Source organism: Engystomops pustulosus, chromosome 5, assembly GCF_040894005.1.
Source record: "Engystomops pustulosus chromosome 5, aEngPut4.maternal, whole genome shotgun sequence".
Taxonomy (NCBI): Eukaryota; Metazoa; Chordata; class Amphibia; order Anura; family Leptodactylidae; genus Engystomops; species Engystomops pustulosus.
Genome location: NC_092415.1, coordinates 129213344 through 129234575, shown reverse-complemented (window position 1 = coordinate 129234575; position 21232 = coordinate 129213344). Strand labels below are relative to the sequence as shown.

General features: G+C 41.6%; 1 protein-coding gene across 6 annotated transcripts in view; it reads right to left on the bottom strand.

Annotated features, from left to right (window-relative positions):
* The window catches only part of SLC9A3 (solute carrier family 9 member A3), a 245734-nt gene that overhangs the window by 102224 nt on the left and 122278 nt on the right, over window positions 1-21232 (bottom strand). For all 6 annotated transcript variants that reach the window (XM_072153018.1, XM_072153021.1, XM_072153019.1 and 3 more), the window contains 4 exons: window positions 20005-20165; window positions 12191-12269; window positions 8951-9128; window positions 5639-5859 (listed from right to left, as the gene is read on the bottom strand). In XM_072153018.1, the coding sequence (XP_072009119.1) occupies window positions 5639-5859; window positions 8951-9128; window positions 12191-12269; window positions 20005-20165 (639 nt within the window). The remainder of the gene's footprint in view (window positions 1-5638; window positions 5860-8950; window positions 9129-12190; window positions 12270-20004; window positions 20166-21232) is intronic.

Genomic DNA, 21232 nt, shown 5'->3' with positions numbered 1-21232 from the left:
TGTCCTGGGTGGTAGTTCTATGTGTAGAACTGAAGGTGTGCTACACACTTTCTCTCTGGTCGCCAACAGATCCGTGCTGTCTGTGCTCAAAAAACTGCTCCTGTGTCAGGAGCTAGATTCCAAGAGCTACTCCTAGAGTGAGAGCTCGGGCCTAGGAACTGCTCCTCTGTCAGGAGCTGGGGCCTAACAGAGCTTGCCCCTTCCTGTCCAGGGGTTTTGTTAAACCCTGGTCAGGTGGTGGCTCACTCTCCAATCACACTCCAGTTCACATAAAGGAATATCATTGGATGACAATCTTACAATACTTAACCCTTTCCTGTTCAGGCAGTGTCTGCAGCTGCTGGTGCCTAACAATGACTGTATTCTCCCTGAGGCGAATTGCGCAGGCTCACCTGCTGGAGAGATACAGATGGAGGGCCTCATACGCAATACCTCTCTGCTTGTACGTTGGCAGGCGTGTAGACGTGTTGCACATACATTGTAAGCAGGGCCGGATTATAGGCAGGGCTCCTGGGGCTCGAGCCCTGGGGCCCCCACCATCTTTTTTTTTCCCCCAAGGGGCCCCCCACCAGATCGCGCCCCCTGGGCCCTTCCTCCTCAGCCACCACCTGCCTGAGCCATCCGCCCGACTCCCGCACAAGTTACCGCCTCCCCGCCCGCCCTTCAGCTGCATGGCCGAGCCGTCCGCCCCCTGGCACAGGTACCCGCCTCCCCGCCCGCCCATCCTGCTGCATGGCCCGGCCTCCCCACCTGCTCCAACCCCGTTCACACTCCCTCCTCCCCCGCCCGAACAAGCAGCTGTCCTCCGCTGCTCCCCCCCCCACGCCCGAACAAAAAGCTGTCCTCCGCTCCATCCCCCTCGCCGCCCGAACAAGCAGCCGTCCTCCGCTACCCCGCGCCCACGCCGAACAAGCAGCCGTCCTCTGCTCCATCCCCATCACCGCCCGAACATGCAGCCGTCCTCCGCCCCCCCCCCCTGCGCCCGAAGAAACAGCTGTCCCCGTTCCCCCGCCCGAAGAAACAGCCGTCCCCGCTCCCCCGCCCCGAAGAAACAGCCGTCCCCGCTCCCCCCGCCCGAAGAAGCAGCCGACCTCCGCAGAACCCCCAACCCACCCCGCCCGAAGAAGCAGCCGTCCTCCGCTCCCCCCACCCGCCGGCACAAGCAGCCGTCCTCCGCTCCCCCCCCCCATATATATGATGGATATTCTGTGTATATATGTATATACAGTGAATATATGTATATACAGTATATATACTATGTGTATATACTGTGTATATACTGTGTATATACTGTATATTTGTGTATATGTGTATATACTGTGTATATGTGTATATATGCATCTACTGTGTATATAATGTGTATATACTGTGTATATGTGTATATATGCATCTACTGTGTATATAATGTGTATATACTGTGTATATGTGTATATATGCATCTACTGTGTATATAATGTGTATATACTGTGTATATGTGTATGTATGCATCTACTGTGTATATACTGTATATATACTGTGTATATGTATGAATCTACTGTGTCTATAATGTGTATATACTGTGTGTATGTGTATGTGTATGTATGCATCTACTGTGTATATGATGTGTATATACTGTGTATATGTGTATGTAAGCATCTACTGTGTATATAATGTGTATATACTGTATTTATATGTATATACTGTGTATAGTTGCATATACTGTATTTATACACGCATATATTTGTATAAGCATATATATGTGCACATTTAAATATATATGATTATGTTTATATGCTGTGTATGTGGTATGTATGTATATGCTCTGTGTACTGTGTGTATTTGCTGTATGTATATACAGCATGTGTGTACATGGTGTTTTTATACTGCATGTATGTGTATATATGGTCAGTGTATACTGTATGTGTGTGTGTATATATATATATATATATATATACATACATATATAATGTGTATGAAGTATGTGTGATGTATATATACCGTATGTGTGTATATACTTTATGAGTTTGTGTATACTCTGTGTATTAGTGTATAAATGTATATGGATACATAAATGTGTGTGTATACTTGTATATATATGGGTGCAAGCATACCAGTGTAGAACTTTATGTGTGTATATATCAGTGTATAAATGTGTGTAATTGTATAAACTGCAGGACTGGGTGTCTGGTGCGGGCTGAGGTGTATGTTAAATGGGACTGCATATCTGGTAGGGGTGAAGGTTTATATAAAGATGTGTTACTGGGGTCGAGGCGGCTGTGTGTAGCTGTGTTACTGAGGGTGAGGCGGCTGTGTTACTGAAGATGAGGCGGCTGTTTATAGTTTTGTTACTGAGGATGAGGCAGCTGTATATAGCTCTGTTACTGGGGCCAAGGCGGTTGCATGTAGGGGTGTTACTGGGGGCGAGGCGGCGGTATGTAGAGGTATTACTGGGGGTGAGGCGGCTGTATGTAGCTGTGTTACTGGGGATGAGGCGGCTGTATGTAGCTGTGTTACTGGGGGCGAGGCGGCTGTATGTAGCTGTGTTACTGGGGATGAGGCGGCTGTATGTAGCTGTGTTACTGGTGGTGAGGCGGCTGTATGTAGCTGTGTTACTGGGGACGAGGCGGCTGTACATAGCTGTGTTACTGGGGGCGAGGTGGCTGTATGTAGCTGTGTTACTAGGGATGAGGCGGCTGTATGTACCGGTGTTACTGGGGATGAGGCGGCTGTATGTAGCTGTGTTACTAGGGATGAGGCGGCTGTATGTAGCTGTGTTACTGGGGGTGAGGCAGCTGTATCTAGCTGTGTTACTGAGGATGAGGCGGCTGTATCTAGCTGTGTTACTGAGGATGAGGCGGCTGTATGGAGCTGTGTTACTGAGGATGAGGCGGCTGTATGTAGCTGTGTTACAAGGGCCAAGGCGGTTGTATGTAGTGGTGTTACTGGGGATGAGGCGGCTGTATGTAGCTGTGTTACTGGGGGCGAGGCGGCTGCATGTAGCTGTGTTACTGGGGTGAGGCGGCTGTATGTAGCTGTGTTACTGGGGGTGAGGCTGCTGTATGTAGCTGTGTTACTGGGGACGAGGCAGCTGTGTGTAGCTGTGTTAGTGGGGGTGAGGCGGCTGTGTTACTGAAGATGAGGCGGCTGTTTATAGCTGTGTTACTGAGGGTGAGGCGGCTGTGTTACTGAAGATGAGGCAGCTGTTTATAGCTGTGTTACTGAGGGTGAGGCGGCTGTGTTACTGAAGATGAGGCGGCTGTTTATAGCTGTGTTACTGAGGGTGAGGCAGCTGTGTTACTGAGGGTGAGGCGGCTGTTTATAGCTGTGTTAACTGAGGATGAGGCAGCTGTATATAGCTCTGTTACTGGGGCCAAGGCGATTGTATGTAGTGTGTAGTGGTGTTACTGGGGGCGAGGCGGCGGTATGTAGCGGTGTTACTGGGGGTGAGGCGGCTGTATGTAGCTGTGTTACTGGGGATGAGGCGGCTGTATATAGCTGTGTTACTGGGGGTGAGGCGGCTGTATCTAGCTGTGTTACTGAAGATGAGGCGGCTGTATCTAGCTGTGTTACTGAGGATGAGGCGGCTGTATGGAGCTGTGTTACTGGGGCCAAGGCGGTTGTATGTAGTGGTGTTACTGGAGATGAGGCGGCTGTATGTAGCTGTGTTACTGGGGGCGAGGCGGCTGTATGTAGCTGTGTTACTGGGGATGAGGCGGCTGTATGTAGCTGTGTTACTGGGGGTGAGGCGGCTGTATGTAGCTGTGTTACTGGGGATGAGGTGGCTGTATGTAGCTTTGTTACTGGGGATAAGGCGGCTGTATGTAATAATGCATATTTTCACCAATTTCACTGCATTCGGAAATTTTTTCCTGCTTCCCAGTACACGGCATGGAATATTAAATACCTTCACTATGAAGTGCAATTTGTTACACAGAAAACAAGCCATCACAGAGCACTCTTCATCAGTTCAGTTGCTAAACATCTGATTATTGCCTGAAGGGCCCTCCTTCCTTTCTGAGCCCTGTTGTGGGCTCATATAAGCATACCCCTTCATTGGGGTGTATCTATACTGAAGAGAAACTGCACAATTTTTTTTAGCTGTTTTTCTATTTGACACTGCACAATGAACATAAGGGTAAAATTATCATTTTACTGTAAAAATGTTAAAATTCCTGTCAGATGTTTAAAGCATTAAAACGCTTAACAAAAATTGTATTAAATAGATTGAGGGGTGCACATATATGTTTCACAGACATATACTTACAGCACAGTACTCATATACATTATATAGTGTTATATACGCACCGTAACACCCCTTTCTGTCCACAGGATTGTGTAGCGGTATGCATAATGCAGCCACGACACAATTCTATCGGAGATACTTTATAAATACATGTGAAACCAGTTTGGACATGTATTTATGTGCCGTCTAAACCAGACTGCATAGTAAATCTGGCTCAGTGTCTTACGGAAGTGCTATGGAATATGATTTTATAAATAAAATTTTTATTAAATAAAGATTATTATGAACCCACAATCTGCCTCCATCCCCAGGCCCCTTTTAAAATTGCACACCCTGTTAATTGTTAATCCCCTGTGCCTACTACTTAATAGGACTTTTAAAACTCCCTCAAAGGAAATCTAACATCTAGCATGAATGTGGTAATCTTCCTATATTAGTTATTAATTGCCTCTTTCCTTCTAAAATCAACTTTTAGAATTATGCTTATGAGACTGAAGGGCTCCTGAAGGGAATTATCAGGGACCCTCTGTACTGATTCTCTCACCCTACCCCCCACCCCTTCAGCACTTTCCCCTCCCTCTGCTGATGTAACCTCACTGTAGTTGAAGAAATTTCAGTACACAGAGGTAGGGGAAAAAGTGTTCCTACACGGTTTAACACACCTGAGAGCCCTTCATGCTTATTAGCATAATTGTAAAAGTTGATTTTAGAAGGAAGGAGGCTATATATAATAAATATAAGAAGATTACCACAGTCACAGTGCCTGGATCTATAAGTAAGTGCCCATAGTTTATCATGTTTGATTTTGATGGTTTCTTTAATAATAAACAGGTCTAAAAAATAATTGATTTCCTGGAAAATATGTGTAAACATTTCATTACATTAACCACAAAAGGCAGGCAAATATATAATATAAAAAGCAGGCACTTTCTAAGCAGAAACTTCATGATTCCTCTGTGCTATGAGATGCTGTGTGCTGATCACGTCTGAACATTCTACTAGTGTTTGACACACAGACATCAGATGCCATGAGTCATGAGATGGATGTCTTAACATAAGGAATGGACAGCATTTGAATCAAATATGATTCACACACATCACATCATAGGGTTTGAATATTTATGACCATGTGATATTTCAATTTTACATGTTGAATACATTTGCAAAAATATCTACATTTCTGTTTTTTTCTGTCAAAATGGGGTGCAGAGTGTACATTTGATCTTACCAATTGACTGCAATGAAACAAAGAGTAAAAAATTTAAAGGGGCCTGAATATTTTCCGTAGCCACTGTATTTCATGAAATGTCTGTGTTAAATGTTTTGTTGTAAATTGAGTTTTTTGTTCTATTGTTAACATTTTACAGAAATGTATATTAATATATTTACACATATATGACATGAAAAACAACTTACCAATAATCCTGTAAACAGAGATAAAAAGTAGAGTCAAAAGTATGAACGCAGTATTCCATTCCCAGAGGCCTGGATCCACAGCTGAAATTCCCAAAAACATGAAGACAATAGTTTCAGCTCCACTTGCCAACATTTTCATTGTGTATCTCGCTGTAGTTGCTGATTGCTCTGAAATATTCGCTTTTACATATTTCTGGCAGAAAATTCCGCAAAAAGTAATACTGAAAGAAAAAAAACACATACAGAAATATGTATATCATATTTATATTCAAATATTCTTAAAATTCCTTAATTGTCAAGGTAATTGTTTAGTCCTATGTGAATATATATAACATGTAAAATAGCAGTTCAGGCAGTCCCCAGTTTAAGTACAAGATATGTTCTGTAGGTTTGTTCTTAATTTTTTTGGTCTCTGTGACAATTTGATTTTCTGAATGAAGAACCAGGATTGACAATAAAGCTTAATTGCAGACTCCTTTGATAACTGTCACAGCTGTTCATTGTAGCCTAGGGCTAAAGTATAGGAAATTAGTCATGTAAATTAATACAGGTGGTAGGAACCCACCTGTATTTTGAGTTTATTTCATAATTTGTACATATTCTAAAGCAAAGGAAAAAAAAGTAAAAATAAACTGATCAAAATTAGGGAACACTTCCAGATACCTGAAAGTTGTTGGTATTAATCATTTCAACACTGCAGCTAGAATTGCTAGCCAGTTCAGCGGTGAACTGCATAAGGATCTATCCAGTGGAGCAAGTAGGAGAGGCTGGGCCCCATAGCAGATTTCTGCAGGGGCCCCCCCTTCACCCTAAAAAATATATATACATATTTAGGCTGCATTCACATAAACATGTTCCCGCCTGGCTATAGCCTGGCAGGAACACTTCTGGGGTGCTGGAGAGGAGGAGAGGTGATTGCAGCTCACACCTCACCTCTCCATAGAGAATAGAGCTGCATAGCCGTTCTTACGGACAAAGATAGAGCAGGTTCTTTCTCTTTTGCAGCCCCGGCACGAAACAGTGACAACTTGTTGTGCTCACTGTACCGAGTCCAGGCGCTATAGACATCTATAAGGGAAGTAAATGCGGCAGCAAAATTTGCAGCCGAACATACGTTCCCCATACGTTCTTGTGAATGTACCCTTATGCAGACTTTTTCTACAATTACATATTTAATACATATTTTACATCTATACATTTATACACACTATCTATATGTACACAGGCGGTCCCCTACTTAAAAACACTCGACTTGCATACGACCCCTAGTTACAAAAGGACCTCTGGATATTGGTAATTTATTGTACTTTAGTCCCAGGCTACAATAATCAGCTGTAACAGTTATCACAGGTGTCTGTAATGAAGCTTTAGTGTTAATATTGATTCTTATGACAACCCAATATTGATTCTTGTGACAAATCCAATTGTCACAGAGACCAAAAAAGTTCTGTCTCGGATTACAATGATAAAATATACAGTTCCGACTTACATACAAATTCAACTTAAGAACAAACCTACAGACCCTATCTTGTATGTAACCCGGGGACCGCCTGTATATATATATAGAGCAGTATATGCATCTATACATATATACACAATATATGCATATATACAAAGTATATATGGTGTTTCGGGTGTTGACTGTACCGTAGGGTGTGGAAAAGGGACATCCATCCACTGTTCCAGCAAGCGGGTGGGTCAAGGAGGTGGATGGTCCAGGAGGAAGGTGGGGGGCCAGGTTTAGGAGAGCGTTAGCCGGGACACAGAGAGAGGGGCCTGGGGGCACGTCCTGGCCAGCACCCTGCAGTGCGTCCCCAGACCACTTACCACATGGCCGTGGTCAGCACTGCAAAGACACAGAGGGAGGAGCCATGCACCCCAGGCCCCTTAACCTCACAGGCTGTAGCGATAGTTACGCCACGCCATGGTGTCTCAATATTTAAGAGCATTTGGACTGAAGTGATCAAACCTCTAATTTGTATGCAGAATTGAAAAGCTGGACTCATCATGAGGCATTTTAGAGATGAAAGAAAGTTTCATTCATTTGGATGTAATGAAAAACAATGGGGCAGATTTACTTACCTGGTCCTGTCGCGATCCAGCAGAGCGTTCTCTGTGGAGGATTCGGGTCTTCCGGCGATTCAATAAGGTAGTGCGCCCGATGTCCACCAGGTGTCTCTGCTGCGCTGAAGTCCGTCGGAGTTCACTGGAGTTCACCAAGCTATCGTCGGTGCAGGTAAGTACGTGTCAAGCGACACTTATTTTTTTTAAAACACAGCGGTTTTTCCGAATCCGGTTTTTCCGAATTGGTGCAAAACAGTAATATTCGGGTAACCCGTCGGAAAAATGCAATTCGGGCCCTTAGTAAACGACCCCCATTACGTTTGTCACATACTGGGTAAAGGTGGAACCCAAAGTGTGTAAAGAAGGTGATGGAGGCTTTGGTGATGAAAGGTGATGGAGGCTTTGGTGATGTCATGCTTTGGGGAATATTATCTTCAGAAGCAGTTGGACCTCTCGTACATGGCAGAGTGAAAGCAAGTGTGTATCAGAACTTTCTTCAACAACACCTGGTTCTTTTCTTGCATTCTTCACTTAGTCTGCAATTTTTATGCAAAACAATGACATGGCAAGCCCTGATCTAAAGTCAATAGAAAACCTTTGGAAAATCCTTGGAGACAAAGTTATGGCCAAGAAGAGGGATATTTACGTCTGGGCACATTCAAATCTGCCATATTTATACATTTCTTCAATTGGATGTTATTAAAATAAATGCATCTGTATGACAATAAATTCCCATAATTATACCCATGTTGTGCCTTAGAAGTTGTCCCTGGATATGCCCACCATTGTGCTCTAGCAGCAGTGGCCACTCATGGGCTATTGTGGTGCACAACAACCAGGATTCAGTTTTTATTACCACAGGACGGCTGTTGGACATACAGTAACTCCCAGAAATTGAATACGCAAAAACTATTGATTCATTTGCACAATCACTTCAGCAACGGTGGTTGTGTCCAAGGACAGCTGTCTCCTTACCCTAGTTAATAGCCTTAGTTAGGAAAACTCTTACTTTCTGACTCCGTTGCTAAAGTGTTACATGGGTACATTTATGGGAAATTATCTTCACACATGTACATTTTTTTCAATAATATCCAGTTGAAGAAATGTATGTAAATGGCAAATGAAAGGAATTTAACGTGAATGTCCAGGTGCTAATACTCCATTAATTTGTCAAACACTTTGCAAAAAAAATTTTGAATACTACTACTACTAATTAACTACATTTTTCATGTGACACAAAATACTTACGCCAAAATAGCAGATAAAGAAAGCATTTCTGATGTTAGGTAGGAGAGGTATGAAATGATGAAAACAAATCCAGGCTCAATTATTCTCACATGCTTGGTAAATCGTGTAACCAAGCTAAGTAGGTATCCAAAGACAATGCCAATCAAAGTTCCGCCAATGCTCACCACAAAAAAAGACACTGTAAAGAGAGGATACAATACCATAAGTTACATCAAAATAAATTTATGTAAATGGTATGTTCACAAAGAAGTATTTGACATGAATTTTCCACTGGCACACATGTGTTAAATTTGGTGTCAAAATTTGTTGTTAGTCCTTCTGAGGAACGGAACGGGCGAAACGCGTGGTAACTATTGCCCCCAGTACCCCAAACTGACATTACGATTATACAGGTAACCTTGGCTGCATTAACTTCTATATATTGATTTTATGTATACCACACTAGTGGAAAAGCTTTTGTATACTATATAGTTAGGCTATACTGCTCTATTGATTGCACATTGCCTGGTTACCTTTATGTTGCTATGTATCTTGGGATACTGGGGTTATTAGTATGTTTTAAGCACTTATGTGTGCTTTTTTAAATTTTGGATGAATTAATAAAGATGTATTATGAATTTGGACTTTTTGTGGACATCTGCTGTTCTTTGGTTTATATTTAACTTTAATTTGGGTGTCTATATATTACTTCAGACCCTCACCTTTAAATGTACCAAATGCTTATTAGTTTTGTAAAAAGTAAGGTGTTTTGTATTGTTAATAATTATTGTTAATTAATGTTGAAGGGCAAAACACATGTTGAAATTTATATAAATAATATAAATATATTATAAATATGTATAAATATATATAATATATTTATAATATATTATACAAATATTATAAAATATACTATAAATAATATAGTATAATATACATATACATTAGGTGATGCGTTTCGCCTGATGCATTTGCACTGGGTTTTAAAACAGAATGTAAAAGCATCATGTGAACCCAACCTAAGGGGGCTCTTTAATAATTAATTAGGGGGTACTGCATGTAATCAGTTAAGGGTAGTCCAATATATTTAATATACTGGGATTGCTATATGCACTATAATTTTATAATGGAACTATATATAGGATGTTTTACATGTGGCGCACAGAGTGGTAAGTTGTGTTATGTGGGGTATATATTATTTAGTAGCTCAGTGTGGGATATTATTAGCCAGGTAACACTATACAATAAGTGACTATTATTTTTACAGGCGCACTGTGGGGATGTGCTGCATGGAGCTTTAGCCATCTGGTGGTGAATACAACAATGATAGGTCGTGGCCCTGGAAAAGTCATGATGAAGTCCTCTTCCTGATGGAGCAGATGGTACTAGATGCAACTAATGTCTGTGTCACTGACTGACTTACTAGTGTATGAGACAGGGCGAGTGTGTGCAGTGTCAGTCATGGAGCATCAGTGAGCCAGTGGCACTGTGTTGATACTTTATCAACATGTTCTAATCAGTTTGTAGATGCTTTTTTTTGTCTTAAATTAAATGGGCCTAATATAGGAGAGGATCAGGGTATCAGAGTAGCAGATGGGGGCAGCATTGAATTTTTCACCTAAGGCAGCAAAAAGGCTAGAATCCCCCTGCATTATACTGTTTGTAAACTACAATGTGTTATTATTGTGCAGGGCTGAAGTGAGCAATCTTACTGAATGTGACTGTTGAAGTTTTATTTTGGGGCAGACTTTTAGTTTTGCCCAGGGCCCCACTTTGTCTAAAACTGGCCCTGTAAGTACAGTAACCTTTCTCTAAGGAATGTAAGAATGTGTTACGTCTCATTTAGGAGAAGTGTTATGTCCTGAATGGAATAAACATGGTCACAGTCATATGACCCTTGAACATGTCAGAGTTTCATATGCTAAGTATGTTTTTAATCATAATACTGAAAATACAATGCTGTTTTTATGGACAAACCACTGCATTGTATTCATTTTAAAATAAACTTCTACCTCATACTTTGAGTTGACTGGACTGATCACTGGTGTTTTGGGCATTTGTATATTGGATGGATCAAAATAGTGTCCATGCACCGGATAAACCATGTTGATGTGCTGGCTATTGCATATTCTCTGTTTGTTTCTGGAACCATTTTAATTTATTTACTGTTTTAAATAATTATATGCATTTTTATCATTTCCTTTGTGTTTAATATGGTTCCAGGCAATTTTTCAGTGGAGATCTCCCTTTCATGGTATTGTACGAAAACAGTGTATTCATGATGTGTTACTGGTCTAAAAATGAGATTCCTTAATGTTGAGACATAAAAAGTCTTTTTAGTGAATTTGCAGATGTAAGTATTTAAGACACATAAAATTACCCTCTGTGTGGAAAGATGTATATAACAGAGCTCTATTGGGTCTGTAATCACCACAGAAGTCTGGTTAACACTCAGAGCTGGCAATCAAATGAACAATGGATCTATAGAGTGCAATCAGTGCTGAACTGTCTGCCATGAAAAGACAATGGCCAGGAAACTGGCAGAGAAAGCAAATCTCCCCATTTACATGCTCTACACCAGTTCTGAGGCTTTTGCACCCCGCACACCACTTTTAGCATGACAGTGTGGAGAGCTGGTTGGGCTGAAATCTCTGCCAGGTCAAACCTTGTCTAAATATTTGACCTGATGGAGAAGTCTACAGGATTTGCTAAGAGGCCGTAACCCAATGGGGGGTTTTAAGACTGTTTTTCAAATGCCAGTCTTAATAAATTCCCCCTGGGGGCAATCAAGTTAAATAACATTGACGTAAGGTTACATCAGTTAAATAATTGCCAGTATGCCATTGATTTAGTGCATTACGGATACAGTCAAAATGAATAATATAATAATAGCCACATGAGGAAGGGGGTGTGGGAGGAATAAGCAGGAGGGAGAGAGAGTACAACAGATAGCAGATAATGATGATAATTTCAGCCTTGTAACAGATTCTCCAGTGGCTCGATGCAGTTTGCTGGCAGTGAACCAGGTAAACTTTTATATACTTTGAAAAGAGAGTGGAACCAGTAATGTTACTAAAACAGCAGATTGGGAATTAGTATTATACTTTCTATGGGGACCTGTCATTAGGTGAAGATGTGTAATCCTGATGACAGATTCCCTGTAATGCTTAAATTGTTTAGGAAATGAATATTCAGTACCTAGCTTTGGCATTAATACTTAAAAACAGTTGTAAGAGGCAATATTTGAACATATGTACATACCAACACCTTTGACACAATCCACACCAGTCACATTTTCACCGCCAATTGCAACAAAAGAATCAAACACATTATACAGCACCTGAAATAAAATTATAATTAGCCTTGTAATGGGCACTGTTACTTGATTATTTAACATTATTATTTAGATAAATATATTCATAATATGATGCTGGGTTCACAGGTTTTTGATTTTTATAAAAAAATTATTATAAAATTAATTTTATAAATGGGATGACATGGAAAGAAGAAATTAGTGTCTACACCCTGCAATCATGTATATTCACCAAAAATGTCCAATGTTAAAACTATAATTGGGAATGTGATTTTCATATACAGCTCTCTCTCCATGCTTGACATTGGTTGTGAGAGGTGTCAGGTCCTGCTTTGTTACAGGTGACTGTGCTCTTAATGCTCCCCCCATCTTGCTTTTGGAGGTGCTAACTGGGGCAGAATGCTTAACTTTCCTCATGGCTAGTGCACTGATGAAGAAATTCAAAAACATTAATAATATTTTATGCCATGTCTATGTGACCTTAGGTGATTTTTTTTTTTAATCAACTGTTTGGACTTGGAATAGAGCCTTCCAAGGGTATACTTTTCACTCAAGACACTAGAGGAGAGTCATCCATTTGTCTGCCTAAGAATTCAGGAGTAATTTATGCATGACATTTCTTGCACCTAATTTTTTTTAATGGGTTTAAGGTCATTTTTAAGCACTTTTCAACTTTTACAAATAGGGGGCATGGGCTCAGGAGAATGGGTGTGGCTTCCAGACTAATAGCCCTTGCACCACAGAAGTCAATGCCCCAAAAATTCTGTCCTAAACTAGAGCAACTTACAGTTGGTTGAAAGTATGACTCCACAGACTTAAACTACATCAGAATTATTATCCACCATAGAGAAAATACTTAAAGAATGTATAATTAGGAAAAACACATGATGTAATATTTCTGCAAATTAATAACAGAAATTACCCTTCAGAATGCCACCACTTCCAAGGCAAAAGGGGATTGTAATATAGGCGGTTTAGGTGGTAGCCCAGGGCCCATGGCCATCCTAACCACCTACTATATTCTGTACTGAAAGGGATCTTCACCCATGAAATCCACACAAATCTGTTCCTTCTTAATACACATGTATACAAGGGCCATTTTAGGTGCACCAAAGGTCCTGCACCTTCAGAATGAAAGCAAGCAAAAGGAAAGCATCCTCCATCCCCCAAGAAGCTTGATTTTAGTACCATATGTAAGAAATTAATTCCAGACTTGTAGGTGTAATTTCCATGTCCAATATTTTGTGCCCTGCTTGTGTGATCAGGGAAGCACAAAATGTCCAGAAAAGTTTTTTTATGTAGACCACAATGTAACTGGGTTTAAGTCGATTATAAACCAAAGAAAATGTGTCCAATTGGGGCCCATGGACCCATTGGTCACTAAAAAATAACTTTTATTAATATTTATTAAAAGATGGATCTAACTTCATCCAATATTGTGTGTTAAAATTTTCTAGAGTGCAGGGGGCAGCAGCTTTCACCATAACAGGGTGATCAGTATTATTAGGTCGGGCACATCATATCAGAAGTAGATATCGGAAACTGGCAGTGCGTCCAATCGCTGCATATGAGGTTACGCTACTGTAGCTGTATTTTATATTGTGGAGGGATCCATATTTCTTTATTGGGTTAAATTCCTAGCCACTTCTGTGTAATAATACCCTTAGGGTTACAGATCTAGCTCCCCATTGTTACTTGTGTAACAACCTATGCACCTCTTGCCAGTACCTCTATCTAACAGTCCTGATTGTTGATACTACAGCTAGCTAGCTATGTTCATATATCATCCTAGGTTGCCTGTCTGTCCGCTGCATCTGAGTTAAAACCTAACAAACTAGCCCCCCGACATGTTTCGCCACATGCCGTGGCGTCCTCAGGGGGATCGGGGCTAATAATGCGGCACACCAAATCCGCCAGTATCTTATATAGACTACTACGGTGACGTGATCACTTGTCCAATGACAACAGGGGAGGCCTGGCCCTCGTATCCAATCCGCTTGGTGTCAGCCCGTAAATCAGTCATTGGAGGCACACCCCTCACTTTGACTGGTTCTCCACCCCACAAACCAGTCGAAGTGAGGGGCGTGCCTCCAATGACTGATCACTCCTGCACAAGGAGCTACTCCCGTCACTAACCCAGTAACCTCACACGTGAACCTTACTGGAGGACCGGGTACCTACAATACCATTACCCCTTTTGTGGTGACTACAACCACCGCAATTCAGGTAGGGACACACAGAAACCCCACTTAGTCACATCCCCCTATGACTCCTTTTTTAGGGGCAATGCCCAACATGGCCCTAAGGGACAGGGACAAATGGGGATACAGCGGAAAATAAGAGAGGACATTTAGTCAAATTTAGACAAATTAGTGATAAATTTATCACAATACGAATTAAGTGAGACACAAATGGCAGTACTCCATAAAGGCCTCTCTTTCACCCCAGTACCTATTTTCGATAGGTTCTCCTGGATTAAAGACATAAATCTGTTCGCTCATAAAATTGCGCTGCATAAATTCCATGCACAACAAGCCACTGACCCCACTGCCAATGAGCAAAGGGTTGAGCAACTCCTCACAGAATTGGCACAAGAAAACTTGGAAACACCAACTGACATCTCACCACCATTAACTAATTTAAAGCCAAAGTGTAAAAGCACACCACTATTTTCTCAATACCCACTTATTGAGGCTTTCGTTAATATGGTCACTAGGGATCTAGAAAAAAATCAAACCCAACTCGAACTTGATAGCCTCCAATTTGAGTGATGACGAACGCATGGCCTTGAAAGATCTTATGGCTTTGGAGGATGTAGTGTTCAAACCCTCTGACAAGGGGGGGAACACAGTGCTAATGGATAGGCAGGACTATGTGGATATGGTCAAACGCCTCTTTGCTGATACCAACACATATAAACCACTGGAGAGAGACCCAACAGATAAATTTGTCCAGGAGCTATCAGACCTATTGGAGGGAGCTCTAGAGGAGAATCTGATTTCAAAGGACGAATTTAAATACTTATTTACCAAAAAACCCATGATAACGACTTTTTACGCACTCCCAAAGGTGCACAAGAAATCGAGACCAATTCCTGGGCGATCTTGAAGCTGTAACCTATTTTTGAGCACGAAGGGTGTCCAATTTAGGAAACACAATCACTTTCTATTGTCACTACTGTACTTCCTCTTAACTCAAAACTATTTTCTCTTTGGCGGTACCTTTTACCATCAAGTGAAGGGTACCACCATGGGGACGATAAGTGCACCGACTTACGCTAACATTTTTTTAGGGTGGTTGGAAGCCTCTATTGTTTTTTCTGACGAACTTACCAGGTTCACTAAACACATCACTTACTGGGGAAGATTCATCGACGACGTCCTGATCCTGTGGGAGGGGACCAGGGATGTCTTTAAACAATTTGTTGAGTGTCGCAACAATAACACAATAGGGATGCATTTCACCTCAGAAATCCATCACGAACAAATTTGTTTTCTGGATTTAGTGATCCAGCCGGTCGTAACCACATACCCCTCAATTATATATTGGAGGGGTAAGAACTTAAAAGATTTATAAGTTCATAGTCATTACTCCGAACGGAGAATTCCGAAATCCACTTGGTTACACCCCCCCCACACACACACACTACATGCTCCTACCCATGTGGGGACTGTTCGTTCTGTAAGCATATGACGAGAAAGAGGGACTTTACCGACTCAGAAGGCAGACGAACATATGACATAAAACACTATATCAACTGCAAGTCGACAGGAGTAATTTATTATGTCCCAAAATGTATGTTGGCAAAATGGTACAAGAATAGAGGAGGATTATGTCCTCACACCTCAGCACTGTAAGGACCAACAAAGATACAACGTTAACCAAACACATGAAATTGATGCATAAGGGGAACCTGGAACAACAAAATTTTGGGGCATTGACTGTTTGAAGACCGAAATCAGAAGAGGCGATTTAGATTGCAGACTAATACAACTCGAAGCGAAATGGATTTATCGTCTGGGGACACTATCCCCCAAAGGTTTAAATGAGGGCTTCACGTATGCAGCATTCTTATAACTGATGGCATAGGCTAATGAGTTGGTGTAGTATGTTGACTTGACAGTAACCTTTTTTACTGATGGGATAATTATTTCCTTCCAATAGGCACACCTTACCATATATATATAGAAGATGCTAACTCATCATATTAACTATTTCCGTTTATCACCGGGAACTACTGTATCTATAATCTGAGTAGTATTTAGATATCTATCCTACCTAGAGGTATACCTTGCTACTTCATAATAGACTCTCAGATGACCTTCATATCCATTTATTTGCTACAACATGCATAAGTGCCCTGGCTAATGACTATTGCAAGGTCTATTGACACACGTAGCTGAGACCATGTGGATAATGAAAGTATAGTCCGCTGATATGCACCTCCAGACTTTGCCCATGTTGAAAAAAAAGGCAAATACCATGCACATCTATGCTCAGGATGACAACGGAAACTAAGTCCACTGTCATGCGCCTTGGTGTTCTTGTTTACAATCCAGACTAAGTCCGACGTCATGCGCCCTAGTGTGTTTATTCACGATGTAGACTAAGTCTGCTGACATGCGCACTGGAGCCTCTGGCTCGCGATTGAGGCGGAGTCTTATGACATGCGCATAAGGTCCATCAGAATGCGGCATAGACCCGCGGTCACGCGCGAAGGAGGCGGAGCAGTGCCGGACCTGACCGTTCTCTAGAGGTATACTCTGATTGGCTCAGTACTAATTTCTCCACCCCACCTTCGACTGGGAACAAATTAGTCGAAGTGAGGGGCGTGCCTCTAATGACTGGTTTACGGGCTGACACCAAGCGGATTGGATACGAGGGCCGGGCCTCCCCTGTTGTCATTGGACAATGCGATCAGGCCCCCAGTGATCACGTCACCGTAGTAGTCTATATAAGATACCGGCGGATTTGGTGTGCCGCATTATTAGCCCCAATCCCCCTGAGGACGCCACGGCATGTGGCGAAACATGTCGGGGGGCTAGTTTGTTAGGTTTTAACTCAGATGCAGCTGACAGACAGGCAACCTAGGGTGATATATGAACATAGCTAGCTAGCTGTAGTATCGACAATCAGGACTGTTAGATAGAGGTACTGGCAAGAGGTGCATAGCACAGTGGGGTTGTTACACAATGGGGAGCTAGATCTGTAACCCTGAGGGTATTATTACACAGAAGTGGCTAGGAATTTAACCCAAAAAAGAAATATGGATCCCTCCACAATATAAAATACAGCTACAGTAGCGTAACCTCATATGCAGCGATTGGACGCACTGCCAGTTTCCGATATCTACTTCTGATATGATGTGCCTGACCTAATAATACTGATCACCCTGTTATGGTGAAAGCTGCTGTCCCCTGCACTCTAGAAAATTTTAACACACATCAGGGAAGCACAATACAAAATTTTCACTTGTTATAACCCTTTTTTTAGTTTTAGGCTGAATTTAGACGTCCGCAAAAGGCAGCCATGAGTTAGCCTCAAAGATGGCAGCTGGCTCACAGCTGGCATAGACCTGAACACCGTGCAGTAATTTCTTGCCACTACAGTGTAAATTACTAAACTAGGCCATAAATGCACAAGGTGGCCATTCACATCTGGGCCTCAATGAAGTGTAGACAAAAGAGTAGAGTCACATGTAGGGTGTTTCATAAATCAGTTAACGGATAATAATAACGAGAGTGGTGGCTTTTCACAGTGTCATGATAGAACACAACACAATGGTCATGGCCACTAAAATATCAGTTTTCACTTTACAGCAGAATTTATGCATTCATTTTTTAAATACCTGTGGTATTAAAATGCTCATAATACTCACTGATTAATTCCATAATGAGTGAAGTTTCCAAATGGGAGTCACTTGTTTGAGGTTTATTTTCTTATTACACTCTAGAGCAGGGGTCCCCAAACTGCGGCCCGCGGACCGTTTCTATCCGGCCCCCATCGCATTGAGCACTTGGAGCGCACATTGAGCCCCCGGGTCCAGATTTATTATTTGGGGACCCCCGGGCTGGCGCTCCAAAAGCGTCAATAATTAGGCCGCGGTAATCGGACAGGGGCCTCCGTCCGTCCGGACAGGAAGCTCCTGCCCATCACTGAATGGTGCTCGATGCGACCGGAAACGGCCGCTCGAGCACTATTACAGCAGGTGGAGCGATGTGGCTGGAAGACAACCCCGGTGCACATCGCTCCTTGAACCTGGATGCGCGGCCGCGTGATGACGTCATCACGCGGCCGCGCACCCCTTGCTGTCCGGCAGCAGCCAGAAGAAAGAAGACGCTGAAGCCAGAGGTGAGTATAGGATTTTTTTTTTTTTTTTTAAACAGCCGTAAAAAGATTGTGGCAGCCGGGGACCCAATATATGAAATAATTAATTATGGGGCCATTATAGAAAATAATTAATGGTGGAGGTGGAGTATAGGGAATAATTCATGGTGGAGGGGCAGTATAGGGAATAATTCATGATGGAGGGGCAGTATACGGAATAATTCATGGTGGAGGGGCAGTATAGGGAATAATTCATGGTGGAGGGGCAGTATAGGGAATAATTCATGGTGGAGGGGCAGTATAGGGAATAATTCATGATGGAGGGGCAGTATACGGAATAATTCATGGTGGAGGGGCAGTATAGGGAATAATTCATGATGGAGGGGCAGTATAGGGAAAAATTAATGATGGAGGGGCAGTATAGGGAATAATTCATTTTGGAGGGGCAGTATAGGGAATAATTTATGGTGTGGGGCAGTATAGGAAATAATTTATGGTGGAGGGGCAGTATAGTAATTAATGGAGGGGAGGGCAGCATATTCAATAATTAGTGCAGAGGGGTTAATTGGGCCAATATATAAAATAGTTCACAAGGGGGGTGCAGTATATTAAATAATTACTTTGGGGGGACCCAGTGTATTACGGATACGGATGTATTACGCTAACGCTGTGTTTTCAAGGCAGTTCTTTTTTTTTTTTTTTAATTTTTAAACTTTAGCCCGGCCCTCCAACTGTCTGAGGGGGACGGTAAACGGCCCCCTATGTAAAAAGTTTGGGGACCCCTGCTCTAGAGCCTCTGCAAAAGCCCACTCATTCTGTGCCTCCCATGCGCATGAAACTCTTTTACAACTTCACCCTGTCATTTTTCCAGGTAAAAGTTTATGGCCACATGAATGTGTCCATATTCAGGTAGAGGCATCATAAGGATAAAAAAAATCATAGTAAACTGTGCTTTTTTTATCCTGCAGCCTGCTGTAAAAAAGTTTATATTTAACAAAGGACATTATATTACCTACGGGGGGCACATGCTACTGTGTGTCATTCACTCCTGCTTACAATAGAGAATTTTCCTTTGGAAACTCCCTGAAGATATGAGTAATAAGCAGAAAATTTACTGGGAGAGGAGCTGAAGAGGAGGACATATCACACTCAATAGGCATATAGTGGGAGAAGATGATGCCCTCCATTGTAAGGATATGTTAAAAATTCTCCTGAAATATCCTTACTACAGATGGCAGAAACAAGGTTTTAAATTGCTCAAAATCACTTTGTTAAGTTGAAGTGTTCAAAAGTTCTAAACATATGAAGCAACGTATGTCAGATTACAAAAATAGGGCTCAGTCTTACGTCCAGAAATGGCTGCATCCTTAAGGGGTTAAATCATCTCTAAAATGTGTGTTAAAAATGTTTAATGACATAATTGAAACATATTTACCACTGTAACCGCATCATTCAGGAGAGATTCACCAAAAACAATTATGAATAAGACATCATTGACATGGACCTCTTCAAATACAGCAAGAACAGCAACTGGGTCAACAGCAGCAATGAGGCTTCCGAATAGTAGAAACTCTAATACACCTATCTGCAGATCTCCTATAAAAGAAACAAAGAAAAGCTACACAGTTTCCATTTACATAAAACCTGGAGTAAAAAACTGGAGAATTTAATTATTAACATAAAACACACCTTAACTGTTTCTGCAAAAAATGTAAATTATCTTTACTATCCACCCAAAATGATGATGGAGAAAATCTGGTTATCTTTAGCAGTTGGGACATACTTGAATACATTATTGGCTAAAATATGCTTCTTTATTTTAATTGAAAAAATAGCCATGGCTAGATGCTAGGGTGTCAATTTGCTGGGTTGGATGTTGGGCCGCAATGTGTCAAGCTGAACCCAAATGGGAAAATTGGGTCCGCTCATCTCTAATCCCAACAGAAAACTTGGGAAAAATATTTACTTCCCCTAGGTCCAGCAAGCCACACCCCTACCCTCCAGTCACATGTTCTCCTTTCTTAAAGAGACATGAAAGCTTACTCTTTGTTACTGCAAGGATTATGCCAATGTAAATTACTTTGCCAATAACCTGTGGATAACCTGTGAAAAGCTATAACTTTTATAATTTTTCTTCAGTTTATGGCAAAGAGAATACAGTTGCACCATTGTTGTACTGGTATTTTATGCCATTCATTTTGTATATACAACACATTAATTTTATTCCTAATGTCAGTGTGATTGCTGATTTACATAGTTTTGACACAGTTTTAATGTTGTTATTTAACCAAATAAAAATAGCATGACCTTTGAATAGGTCGGTAAATAAGCAATCTGGATGTTTGTCACATTGCATTGTCCCCTGAATGGGAATTTTAAAAAAATTTATAGCATCTGCTTTTCTAGATTCTCCATTTAGACATGGTCCCATTTGTGGTACCATTTCTTCTAAAATCAACTTTTAAAATTATGCTGGGGTGAGACTGAATGGCTACCCTGGGAGGTTCCCAGAACTCCTATGTACTGCAGTGGGGGAAATAGTCTAACAGCCTGTCAATCTGCAGTACAGAGGAGCTTTGGGAGCCGTTCAGTCTCATTAGCAGAATTATAAGAGTTTATTTTAGAAGGAAGGAAGCCATGGATAGGAAATGTAATAAGGTTGG